The sequence below is a fragment of the Bombus flavifrons genome, chromosome 11, assembly GCF_040668555.2.
Source record: "Bombus flavifrons isolate JBK064 chromosome 11, iyBomFlav1_principal, whole genome shotgun sequence".
NCBI classification, from domain to species: domain Eukaryota; kingdom Metazoa; phylum Arthropoda; class Insecta; order Hymenoptera; family Apidae; genus Bombus; species Bombus flavifrons.
In genome coordinates this window covers 554,129-567,961 of record NC_138452.1, presented here as the reverse complement: position 1 = coordinate 567,961, position 13,833 = coordinate 554,129, and the positions used below count along the sequence as shown (strand labels likewise).

The 13,833-nt window shown below is 36.8% G+C and overlaps 1 protein-coding gene across 3 annotated transcripts in view; it reads right to left on the bottom strand.

Moving 5' to 3' along the window:
- eIF5B (eukaryotic translation initiation factor 5B) overlaps positions 1–13,611 on the bottom strand; it is a 31,820-nt gene extending 18,209 nt beyond the window's left edge. The window contains exons 1-14 of one of the 3 annotated variants that reach the window (XM_069124126.1): positions 13,280–13,611; positions 12,205–12,533; positions 11,903–12,110; positions 11,454–11,789; positions 11,172–11,372; positions 10,635–11,098; positions 10,330–10,547; positions 10,037–10,239; positions 9,683–9,948; positions 9,474–9,555; positions 9,194–9,375; positions 2,445–2,521; positions 2,149–2,356; positions 1,895–1,990 (exon numbers count right to left, since the gene is read on the bottom strand). In XM_069124126.1, coding sequence (XP_068980227.1) covers positions 1,895–1,990; positions 2,149–2,356; positions 2,445–2,521; positions 9,194–9,375; positions 9,474–9,555; positions 9,683–9,948; positions 10,037–10,239; positions 10,330–10,547; positions 10,635–11,098; positions 11,172–11,372; positions 11,454–11,789; positions 11,903–12,110; positions 12,205–12,533; positions 13,280–13,313 — 2,904 coding nt within the window. In that variant the 5' untranslated portion in view covers positions 13,314–13,611. Of the gene's footprint in view, positions 1–1,894; positions 1,991–2,148; positions 2,357–2,444; positions 2,522–9,193; positions 9,376–9,473; positions 9,556–9,682; positions 9,949–10,036; positions 10,240–10,329; positions 10,548–10,634; positions 11,099–11,171; positions 11,373–11,453; positions 11,812–11,902; positions 12,111–12,204; positions 12,534–13,279 lie in introns of those variants that run through there. The other 2 variants (XM_069124127.1, XM_069124128.1) reach the window with 2 other exon arrangements.
- Positions 13,612–13,833: the final 222 nt, after the last annotated feature.

Genomic DNA, 13,833 nt, shown 5'->3' with positions numbered 1-13,833 from the left:
TTATGGTTGTATTCAGCTCGTATTAATTTTCATTGACTGCACGCTAATAATACAGCGTGAAAGTAAATGCCCAAAGAGTTAAAATGAAACTCGTCTTAAGTATTTCCGATTTTGCTTTCTTTTTGCTATTTTAGAATATTTCTCACTAAATATCTTAAAAAAGCGAGAGTGTCTGACTGCACTCACAAATAAACCTACACTATAGTTATTCGAGTTATTTTCTTGTTCCTAACATCTTCTCCTGCTGAATCTAGAGCATGTACATGATATTTTCTCATTCTTTCGTTATAACATTAAAGAGCAATAGTGTCTCATAATACTACAACAAATATGATTAATATGTGCAAGGTTCAAGATTAAATCTCCAGATGTTGAAGCTTAGATAACTTAAATAATCCTACTTTATTACATCAAACGAAGAAAAACACAAATATTTACGCGGTCTAAGCGATAAGAGCAACGAGAAGAAAAGGACTGGTATCACAATAGATTGACGTTCGAGTTTGACGAAATAATTGAATGTTGTCAAGCCAATAATTGAATGTTCGTTAAAGGAACACCGGGGATACTTATGTCTAGATAAATCAAGCCGTTCCCACGCAGGAAAATTTGAAACGATCTTACGCAAAGAACGCGATTATTCGAAGGCGAACCGTTTGCCTAGTAAATCATTTCGGTCGGCGCGCACGACCACCGCGTGGGTGTATTTCAAGAGAATATAGTTGGAATTTTTGTTTACGGGAATTTGCAGGCTGCTAATGGCATTGCGACGCCTACGAATTCGAGGCTAGGCAACCTGTAGTGTTCGCGTGCTACCGCGTATGGCGAGACTGCAAAGAACGGCTACCCACCAATTTACTCCTACAAGAAACAGAGAAGGAACTCGCTCGTCCGTGGAACCGGCTCGATAATCTTCTCGAATTTTCCCAATTGTTTACAATGTTCATAATTTTTTTTTTTTTGCTTCAGATTTTTATAGTATCATAAGCGTAAATTATTTGTCATTACTTATTTTTCAAAGTTCGTAACAACGATATGCTAGTTACTTTGACACACAGACAGAAATATTCAGAAGCTTGCAAAAAGCGGTACTGTAGATTATGCATATGCTGGTAGTTATTAAGTTATGATTACTTACGACGCGTACTTTCCAAATTACCACAAAGATGATTTCATGGACTCCACTATACCAGTTATAGATAGATTTAATATGTTTCGAAGAATCAACTTTCAAGGTGTGTCACGAAAGTACATCGACAAGGTCCAATGCTTTGAACAATTTTCACGCTTAAATGAGACACGCAAAACACTAATCTAGAAATTTTTCACGTTTGATCTCGCGCTGATAAGGCGAGGTACATAGAAAAATAACATTAACGCATATGACTCTTTGTTCAGAAAGTTTTCATTTCTCTGTATTCGTAGAGCGCAAAAAGTGACGGAAAATTTTATGCAGGAAAAATCACGATCTGGAATTTGGAGGAAACCAGCAAGATTCAAGCGGTTTGTGCATTCAATCGTTTGATCGAGGCGATCGATCGACCAACTGGACCGGCGTATTTCCCTCGAACGAGTTCACCTACGCGTTACTAAAGAGGCCGCTCGCTCGGAACTCAAGCCACAGTGCCCCTTAAGGATTCGACTCAAATTCTCTGATAATCGTATTCAGAAGCGACGAGGAAAAAGAGACACGCGACTACCGTGACGAGAGTTTCAATTAATTCTCGTCCGGAGACTTTTTCGCAGTGCAATTATGTTCGCGCGACAGAACTTCCCTTCGATTTGTATGCTTCATATGCTGCGCAGCACAGAACCATTTCTGATAACGTACAGCACATTTGGAGTCTAAGAAAGCGTAACGAAGCAAGTAAGAAAACAGAAACGAGATACTCACGTCTTTGCTGGGCACGCAAAGCGGTGTTCCTTCTTTTACGATCCCGGCTTCCACCATCACGCCCATTACGATAGGATCTCGAGAGTTGAAGATGTACTGAAACGGAGACGAATGTCCTTTTAGAAAGAAAAATCGTCGACAAATGCCATCCTGACCGAAAAGAGTCGCTTCAATGACGATAGCTTTGCTCCAATTTAGATATTCCGTATAAAGATAGGCAAAAATGAGAGGAATGGGACTTATATGGTATATACCTGTGGCAAGATACGAAGTTTACAAGGAAATACAGCGATATGCTTGTTTTCGTCTCGTTTACGTTGCTTCAGTTCTTCTCTATACGAGGTGAACTTGTCGAAGAGATGATAAATAATGTCTGCCTGGAAGATTTTAACTCCTAACGAGTCGGCCAACTCTTGAGCGTCTCTCTCGATCTTCACGTCAAACGCCAAGATCGTGGCGTACCTGCGAACAAATTAACGTCGATTAGATAGAATCTATACGTTATAACAAATGCAGAGATGTAATTCTTTGAAATAAACAAGCTACTCACTGACTATCGTGTTCCAACATGATAGAGGCTTTCATAACATCCTTCTTGACTACAGGGCCGATGCGAATTCCAGCATACTGCAGTAAAAAAAAAAGATTCTCTCAGTTAATAAATTTACAAATTGAAATTTGACAAAAGTTGAACGAGCAAGTAACGTCAAGGTCTCCTCACATCGAATGCTGCACGTTGAAACGGAGAACTCTAGATTCGGTCGCATCAGAGTTCCGTACTTGGAAGGAAAACAAAATATTAAGGTAAAGCATAAACCACTGTCACCGTAACATAAATACAGTGGAATGCTATGCGAGTAAGCGTGTGTCTGTTTGGCCGCAAAAATAACTAGTGACGCATGCTGTCCGGATTCGGCTTCACCGATGCGACGAGACACGACAATGTAGAAATAAACGCACCGATGCACTTACAAACAAGTTATCCCGCGGACTCAAACTTTAATTGTCATTCGATCGAATGAATTCCTCAAATATCAGTTGATATGAAACATAAATTGGAAGACATAAAAAATATCGTTTAAAAATTGATAACTCGTGTTCTCTTATTTTTTTATTCTAAACAGTAAACCTTTTTATTCTAAAACAGTATAAAGCTTGATATGTAGTTAAAAGGTTTCAATAGGCATGAGAATTTGATCATTTATACTCTCCTACACTAAAGCGGCATAATTTTCATGAGATATGAATATTTGAGAATTTGCATTCATTCTTTTATTCTGAAACAATACAAATTTCGATTTACAAATGAAAGATTGCAGTAGATATTTTTGTACTTTGTGTTTTTTTATTCTAGAGTAGTACGAACTTTGATTCATAGGTGAAAGGTTCCAATAGATATGAAAATGTTGTGTGTATATAGTATTTGAAACAACAGAAGTGTCGATGAACGTGATGGACGTGATACTTAAGGATTCCTTCCCATTAAGATAGCAGAACTTTCCAACGATAATGTCCGACTAATTGCTAGTGGATAAAGTGGCCGACGGAACAGTAGTTACATTTACGAGTTAATTTTCGAGTTTAGACGAGCAACAGACCGATAATTATTCATCGCAAAGCAGACAGAAATGACGGGGGAAACGAGGCGGAGGAAACAGGATGAGTAGAAGATGATACGTTGCCGAGAATTTTTGAAGATAAGACGACTTTTTAAGACTTCCGGTGCGTTGCTGCATTCTGATATTAGGACGAGATATGGCTGGCTTTTTTCGTGGACCACCATAGCAAGTTTCAACGAAGCTTCTCTTCGAAGAAAATATCTAATACGTATTTCGGTGACCATACGTCATTGCTTTTATCTTATTATATGTAAACAGGATCATAATCAACATAAGAATATTATATAGTTCTATTTAAAATCATAAAAGTATTTTAACACTTGTATAGGAAATTTGTATATAAGCGTATTGTATTGGGTACGTTATATAAAACATATTTAAATTTTCGTATAACGGGCCTAATATATTCATAAATTATTTACACAAGTGTTTGAATGCTTTCATGAGCTATTGCATAAAAATGAAGCTCAAAATATTGGCCAGTGGCACAGTGCACGTAGTTTCTGCAAATTTTGTACAAGAGTGAATAACGAAAATTAGATTTTTATATGTAAGAAACATAAAAGTTGTGTTTTCTGTGTTTAAAATAAAAGAAAATAGTATCTTTAATGGAAAATCAAAGACAAGGGGAATCGTTATGAATGATCCTTTAAACTTGGCAGCAGCGGTGCAAACTTGGTGAAATCCATGACCTTTACGTAATGAATCAACCGACGGCGATGAACGGGAGGAAAAAGGAAAGAAAAACGCGAGCCAATTAGAAGGCACTACCGCACGATAAATAAGCCTACTCACCGAAACACCAAGAGCTAGTCATGTTTCATTGATGAACGGTGAATTGTGATACCATCCGGTGGAATAAGGTAAAAGGACCGAGCCGCGAGTAGCAACCGAATGAATGAAAAAGAGAGAGAAACGAAAAGAGATGTAGCGTGGGAGGTGGTAAGGGAGAATCAGAGAGCATCGCTAGTCAGGAATGCAATTAATGACGCGTCGAATATCCGTGTTTATTTCGTGCGTGTCAAAAAAAGAATGGAAACGAGAAAAAGAAAGCAGGTAGGCCAAAAATAGTGCGTGAAAGATGGAAGAATTACACACATTGAAATTCGAATAAGTTCAAAGGAATATGTTGCGTTCTCCACAAGCTATGTAACAATAATAATCGTCGTGTTTCAAATAGTTCCTTGAAACGTGGGGTATTTTTGAGATTGCTTGTTTAAAATACGGAAATATATGTGGAAAAAATATTAAACAGAAAATATCAATGAAAAACGAGTATTTCCTGTCCACGAGATTCTTACAATTCTAACGTAAAACTGGAATCTCCGTTCAAAGCAAACACGTTGGAATTTCACGAGCAACGAGCTTTAATCGAATCGACGTTGTCCCGAAGGAAATATTGAACAGACATAGAGGAAAAAATACGAGGGAACATCAAACTCGTTGGAATTCGCAAATAGCCCCAAATTTGGCAATAGACTCGTTCGAGTGGAACAGATGCTATCGTGGAAAGAAGTTGAAGGAGAAAAGGTGAAAGAGGGAAATAGAAAAGAACAAAAAGGGGGGAAAGGCGGTGAATAAAAGGGAGAAGAAGGTAGGGAAAAGGGGAAAGAGAAAGTGGAGGGAAAGAGACAGAGTTAACAGAGAAAAGACGGACGACAGATGTTGCCAGCGAAAGAAATGCTGGTACAAGCGGGAGGAAGTCGAGAGCAAGTCGAGAAGAAGAGAGAGAAACAGAGGGGCCTGAAGGAGAAAGAGGGACGCTTCCGGCATTAAAAACCGGCCGCCAGGGCATGGATCCTCTTCAACCTCTTGTCATAACCGTGGAACGTTTCCCGAACAAGGAAACTCTAATTTATTAAACTTACGCCTCGGTTTAAATTGCGCTCTTTCCTCTGCCTATGTTCGTGGCTTCACCGGTCTACGGTGTGTCTCTCGAGAGAAAAAAAATTGATCGCCGCGTAGATTCGTGCCGTAGAAAACGGCGCGCGAATAATTGCTGTTTCGACACGGTGTTTGCTAGCCGGTACATATAAATAGCATCAAATAATTTTCCACTTTCGTATAATTAAATCGTGTTAAGCGGTGCAAACGAAATTTGATAAACATCTACCGCATGTAACAAAGTAGAAGAAACAGGAGGAACGACTAGCTGCTAATCGACATTGTTTTGTATCACAGACCTGCAATCTCCATTTTTCTTTCGCATCTTTTTCGACTTGTTCCCTAACTGTCGTTGCTGTCATCGATTGCTGGATAGTTCGACGACACTCGTTCGCTTCGTCGCTTCTTGTTTTACAAACTCTATACCGAAAAAGGAAACGAATTAGTCGACTGTAAAATTCTACGAATACGAAACGCTAGGAGAGCCGCCCACATTGCAAAGCAACGAGCTATTCATTCGTCGAATTCAAAATGTAACAATTTCTTGCAATTCTCATCAGATTTTAAATATTTAGTGATAGGAAAGAAAGAAAAGGGACGTAGAGGAAAAGAATGAAGAAGAAAAAGGGGGAAAGCGAACAGCACAGTGCATTGAAATACAGCATAGTACCGGCACGTTGACAGAAAACAACTAAACGCTATCATTAATCAGTTTCCGTTAAGATTCCGAGATTACCGGTCAACGTCGTTTATTTCTCTTCTTTTCAGAGGCCGGTAATCTTTGAGCGGCTTCTCTCGTCGTGAAAACTCGTACATCGTAGGATGCCGGCACACGGCCGACAGAGCGTGCACTCGCGTGTCCGCACTCCGCATATCCGCTCCCATGTCCCGGTATAGCTGCTTATATACCACGGTTAAAAACAATGCGAGGAAACGAGCCATCTTTTCCTGCTGCAGAAGAGGAGCGAACTGCACCTCCGTCCGTTCGTCCGCTCGTCACGAGTTCCGCCGAGCAACGGAACCAACTATGCCACCCAGACTCCAACAAGCGAAAAATTCACGCGATCTACTTTTAGTTACCTGCATCCCACGCCCATTTTGAACTTTTCGACTTTGAAAAATCATTGTGACAATTTAGCAAACTCGAGATTTACTGGCCCTAATATTTTGACCTTCTTGCACAATAATTTACAAACAAAATATTTAATAATATTAGTGAATTGACAAATGACAAGTTCTAGATTATAGACTTCTAGTATACAAAGTTTCTGCAATTTAAAAATTTTACATCAACTAAGACAATCAATCAACTTGTTTCTTACTAACAAACCTGTTCCTGTTACGCAAGGGAATTTATTAATACTCGTAACTTGTGAGTTGAATCGTAGGATTTTACTACTAGCATTAGTTCAATTACGCAATGGATCTACCTTGGAAAGGTTTCGATCAACTTTTTAAACTCCTTAAAGATGATAAAAAATGTAGTAACTCTGAAACTAGGTGCAATGTTTTCCTTTTTGAAAGATTCTTTTCGTTCGAGGACTAAAACGTTAATTTCTACGTGCCTATATTACGAACCAGGTGGATAATTATTAATCGATGCGCGTACCTTTGACTCGTTCCAAGAAGAATAGCGCGTGTTCCGGTTAAACTATTTATTTCGATCCTGCTCGTCTAAACAGGACGAGGACAGAAAGGTACTCGGCAAGAATCGTCAATTCGCCAACGCCATCATAATCGGGCGGATATGTGCACGTATGCGTTCGAAGTCGAAGCGAAGCGACTTCGTAAATATTAAGCATTTCGTTTGGATCCTGTTTGCAATATCGACAAAACTGGATTAAATTCGATGTAAGCAAACGTTCGATTCATTCATGACAAACGGTGAATTTCGTTGCTCGACCTCGAATTTACTATACATAAATCACCCGATAAAAGGATCGAAAAGTAATTCAAAACGAATCTCGAATAATAGCTCCATAGACGAAGAAGGTTGCGATTCGATCGCATATTCCATTCATCGGACGTGATCGAAATATCGATCTTTGATATATCTACCCACGTGCCAATGGAAAAAGGAAGAAGAAGAAGAAGAGGCGAATATTGATATCGATAGAGCATTCTCTTGATGGTACGTGATATTCGTGTCTCATCTTTAGCGCAACATACGCCTTATAAACTGACACACAGGGCTACGATTCGAGTCGTACGTCCGCCCGTTCGTCGATCCATCCACCCACGGTGCTTTTGCTCCGAGTGTGGGCAGTTTCCTGTACGTTGGTCACGTATTCTTTTTTCCAGCCCACACGCGTCCGTGTCTCTGTGTGTTGGCAGAAGAGGAGCCTTCTCAGAGAATCTCTATATACTGCCAGTGAGTATAGCGCGCCAACCCCACGATTTCTCCTTCTCGTTGAGAAAGAGAGTCTCTCGTAAAACGAAAGAGAAGGGTAGGACGGATAAAGATAGAACTAGAGGAAGAAGAAAGAGCGAACAGGAGAAAAAAGGTGAGAAGAAAAGAGAGAGAGAAGGCTGTACACGGCTGGTCTCCATTCGCCGCTCTACTGTCTACTCCCTCCTGCGTGCCATATGTAAAAGCATACCCGCATTGCCCGTAGAGTGACGGACCGTACTTACGACTGGCTGCATGCGTGTGTCGCGTATGCCTGCGATAAAACGTGACGTCACGGGACACGTGATCGTACGATACGGTGGGGGCAGCCCATTCATAATCCGAGGAAGGACAGGCTTAAGGCCGTTTCGGCCGTTTCGTTTGGTTACCTCGAACCAAACCATCATAGCCATGCATACTTTTTTTTCTTTATCGTGCGAACGTTGATGCACTGCTGCTGAGCTACTATACAAACGAACGAACGAACAATGCCAAATCATCAAGGCAATGATAATGCCGTCAACTTGAGCTACGACACACTGGCGTGTCAAACAATATATATTGGTCTACATCAATAACTTTTCTGGAAACCTTTCCTATCTATCGAGAATCATAAGAGGCTTTTTTTAACGAACATCGATCTCGTTAAGTTGTAATAAGCATGCGTGCTATATAGTTTTAGAAGAAGGATATAAAACGCGTAATATTAATAAATCAAAATTTTGCTTCTAAGTGGAATATTTTTGTTGATGTATTATCGTTAATTTTATGATGATGAGGGCATCATACATGATGGAAAATCGCGGAATATACAAGACACCCTGCTGAAACCTATAAGGCGTGCTCACGGATGCACAACACGGCTGATAGCACGATGGATCACAACTACAAGCACCGTATGCGACCAATGAGTCGTATCCTGCTAAACTGTTAAGAAGGAAGTGGTTCGTTGCTGCTGTTCTCTCTCTTTCTCTCTCCCTTTCTATCTCATTCCTCCCTTCACACATCTTTTTCCCTCCCATTCATTTGCTTTCAGTCTATCTACCCGCTTTACCATCGATTTTTCTACTAATCACACAGTTTGCTTTTGTTTTTACACTTCCAATGCTGTTTTCTAATTCTCTCGTTGAACGAAGAAATTAACGGAAATTTATTAAACGAATATAAACAAATGCACCATTATAACTACAAAAACAAACTTCTAACGTGTTAGAAATTTCCAGTTTTTTAAGAAATTACATTCGAACTTTTCTAATACGGTTTAATTTGTTTGTTTATATATTACGTCGTTTATTTATGCATTTCGCTATTTGTCGTTAACGATGCTTAATAGTATATGATAAAATAAGCAAACTTATATTGTATAAGTAATAGATATATTACATGTATCATATAAATAAAACTTACCGGTATCTTGCTACTTTTAAGGAAGTCCAACAACGCTTCGAGGGCTCCTAATGTCGATGCTTGCACGTAAACACCACGTTCCACGAGTCGAATATTACCAAGAGCACTTGTCAACTCTTTCGCGATTTCTTCTTTCAGGACATCCACTTCATCTGGTTTGTGAGCCACTTGGAGATTCAATCCTATTTACAAAACATAAAATTTTGATTTATTTCTTCTGTAATATTAACATTACTAATATATCAATGCTATGATGACGATTTAATAAGTCGCTGCTTACCAGCAATCGCTTTTTCTAAATCCTTTGCAGCAATTTTTACTCCTTGCGCTGCTTTAACCTCACGATGTTCGATATACGCATTCTGCAATTCATTAAATAAAAAAGATATTGTTATCAAATTTTTATACATAGAATTACTTTTGTACTAAAAACACAACAGATGAGTATTATTAATACAGTTAATTGTAAACGAGACTTCGTATACTTACTTTGACTCTTAATTCTTTCAACGGTTGTGGCATAAGAAGTGAGCGTATTTGAGTTACTATTGGACCATCGGTACCTGCTACTATCATTGTTTCACCTTCTCTCAATATTCCATTGACTAGAATACAATCTATTGTTGTTCCAAGGCCTGGTAATGCTTTCACTTCTAAAACAGTGGCTTGAAGCTCTTCGCTATACATGAGCCTCTTAGCTAGTGGACCTTGGCAGGCATCTACTATTAACGATAGTAGATTGCCCATACCCTCGCCTGTACAAAAAGTAATGACTTTATTTTGCATCAAAACATTTAAAAACTTTATATTACTGAAAACAAACAATGTAATGTATCGATTTACCCGTAATAGCACTAGTAGGTACAAGGGAAACATAACTTCTAGGATCTGGATTTTCATAAAATAACGCAGCATTCAGGCCTTGTTCCGCAAATTGCACAATAACATCCTTCGAACGTTTTTCAAACTCACGTTGTGTATTAATAGCTTGACTTTTTACAATATCTTGAACATCTTTCCGATTCATAGTTTGCCAATCATATAATCTACAGAAATTATGTTATTATTACATTGCTAGCATTTAATTAACGTAATATTAACAATTAATAATAAACATTTAATTTTAAATTCTATACCTGTCAATTTTATTTAAAGCTACAATGAAAGGACATTTCTTCGTTTTAAGTAAATTAATACTTTCGATAGTTTGTGGTTCTAAACCATGCATAATATCTACGACTAATATCGCTATATCACATAGAGAAGATCCTCGGTTTCTTAAATTACTAAAAGATTCGTGTCCAGGAGTGTCTATTATCAAAAGTCCAGGTATTTTAAATTTATTTTCATCAAACTGGAAACAATTATTATCTTTTATCAATCTGTTCAAGTAATACACAATAAGTAGTAGTGCATAAAACAGTTATAAAAGATAACTTACTCCTTTCACGTGTTTCGTTGATTCTCGAATAGCATCGATAGGTACATTTGTGGCACCAATTTGTTGAGTTATACCGCCCGCTTCACCGTCTTGTACATTTGTTCTCCTCAACTTATCGAGAATTTTTGTTTTGCCAGTATCAACATGACCTAGAACGCACACTACGGCAGCTCTGAGATTATCTACCGATTTTTTCTTATCCGCTTCTATCCTTCGGAGTTGTATTCGTTCTCTAACTCGTTCCTTTTTCCTTGCTGCATCTGATACTTTATCTTCTACACCACTATCATCTTCGCTTTCTTCTGTCTCTGATTCACTACCGCTCTCGCTCTCTGATTCACTTTCTGAAGATTCCTTTCCAGCTTCTACAATTTGTGACCGCTTTTCTTTCTCGAGTAAAAGTATCGTTGCCTTAAGCTTTTCAGGAGTTTTTGGCACATCGTCTAATTTATCTATGAAATTATCTTTTATTAAAAATAGTTTCATTAAATATATTTGGGAACGTATATACAGTACTAATAAATACATTTCTAATACCTTCATCCTGTTCATCTTCAGTAGTTTCAGCATCCCATGAATCTTTGACATCATCTTCCTTTTCTTCAAACTCCTTTGGTTGCTGATCCACGATTTCTAATTCAACTCTATTTGCTTCTGCCACATTTTCTTCTACTTTTTCATCATCTTTTTCATCGGCACTTACTTGCTGTTTTACCTTGTTCGGCCTTACACGAGTTCCTGAGAAACGATGTTTTTATACATCTTAATTCATTCTTACATTCTCATATATTATGCTTTATAATGAAGTATTATAAACACCTGGTCTAGGAGGTTTCTTCTCCCCTACACCTGGTAAATCTAAACCTTGAGCTTTAAGTGCATTGAGCATAGCTTGTGCTCTGGCCCTATCTTGTTTTTGTTTTGTAGTCAAAAGTTTCCCTTCTGCCTTCAATCTTTCTTTTCTCTGCTTTTCTTTAAGTTTTTTCCTTTCTTTCCGTTCCTGTTCAAGTCTGAGTTGTTCTAATCGAGCTTGTTCCCGTAATTCTTCTTGCCGTAACTTTTCTTCTTGTTCTCGTTTCAACCTCTCTTCTTCCTCTTTCAATTTCTTTAAGGCTTCCTGCATTGCAGCAATAGTCTTCTTCCCAGGACCTTTGCCTATTGCACATATCTAATTATACTAAATGTAGACACAAATTAATGTTATATCCTAGCAAATGTAACTTGCATTAATTTGCTACTTAAAAAAGAGCAATAAAACTTTTTGTTACCTTTTTCCTTGGTTTCCTCTTTTCCACCTTTCTTTTTTTTCTTCTTTCCCTCGTCACCTTCACCAGGTGCAGAAATATATGCTTCATTGGGCTCCTTCAATTCTGCTGTTTTTGTTTCTGGAACCTTTACTTCTAGCTCTTTTTTGCCTTGTTTTTCTGTTGTAGATGCAGCCTTTTCTTCTTCATTTTCTCCCTTCTTAATTATTTCCTATTATCAATTAATTTAAATGTAATAACTCATGATATTTAATACAAATAATATATATATCAATATTATAAATATAACAACTTGAATCACATACAGCTTTTTTCTGTGCAAGTTTCTTCTGCTTTTCTCTTTCTTTCTTTTCTTTCTTCTTCTGTGCAGCAGTTTTTACGGTACCAACTTCCATTTCATCATCAATATCATTTACTTCAAGGTATTCACTAACCTTTAACTCTTCTTTAATATCAATGACATCACCTTTTTCCTTCTTCTTATCCTTTTTTCCTTTCTTCTTTTTATCTTCATCTTCAGGTTTCTGTTCAACTGGCTCATCTTTAACTTCTTTCTTTTGTCCAGAATATTCCAATTCCAATTCAGCCAAAACTTTTTCGATATCTTCATCACTATCATTGCGCTTTCTTCTAGCTAATCATAGATGTGGATTACATAAATACATTTTGAGTCAATTATTCATCCAATGTGTCATATGATCTAAGTACTTGTATAAACTGATTAAATTATTATATTTTAAATATGCATATTATATGGTGATATATAATGCGCAATAAACCAAAATGTTATAAAAGGAATTTTTATTTTGCCATTTAATTTAATTACATAAATATAAAAAAAATAATGAATTAGCAACAGAATATGGTGTTCAAGATACCTGCAACTTTCACTATCTAGTTTGCAACTGAGTAACTTTCACCTTATACAGTTATTGGCAATCAATACATTTTTTGAATGTTTGATTCATATAATATTTTATTCATACAGTGATCTACATTAATCAAGATGAAATATATTTCAGAAATAAAAAATCATGTTATCTAATATCATTTTCAAGTTACGAAATACCAACATATTATGATTATTTTCATAAATTATTAAAAATATAGAACTTCTCGTGAGTGCATAAAGAGACAGGCAAGCTGAACTTTTGTTTACCAAATTACAAACATTGTGAAAGAAGTGGAAACATATTATTATCCTATCCGTATGTAACAGAAAAGCGGTTAAATTGAGGTTAAATGAAAGCAGACGACAGTCGTCACATAAGAAAAATATATTATACACTTAAAACATAAGCGTACATATATATTCAAAGTACTGTCATTTTATTTTTATTCAATTACACATGTATACCAATCACATTACTATTTTCTTACCTTTCTTGCCTTTTTTCGGTTGAGATTCTTGCATCTTGATCTACTTTTAAAATTTTCCTTGCGTATGTTCAGTTTTTTAACGGTATTTGTATTGTTTCACTAATAAAATTCTTTTTATGAACAGATTAAATTTCACTTTTAATTATAAGTAATTTCGGAATGATTACACATAAATTATACGAAATCTGCAAACCTCTACCTATCCTTTTAATCCGGTCTGCAGCTATGTGAGTAACTTAACCTTAACCAGATATCACTAGAATTTTTCAAGATGTACATTATATGAAAATTAAAGCCGACTTCGTATGTGTAACTTGTGGCTAAGAAAATAACTATTAATAAAGAAGATATCTTTATATTATTATTTCAATTTTTATTTTATAAAATATCTTGTTCTTACGAGCGCAGTATTAATATATTTAAATAAAAAATAATATAAAAAACATAAAATGTAGTTTACATGAAAATCTGAACATCTGTTCAAATTAGCATTTATGCTACCAAATGCTATAAAATACGTCATTTATCGCACTTAGAATAAACAGTTTAACTTA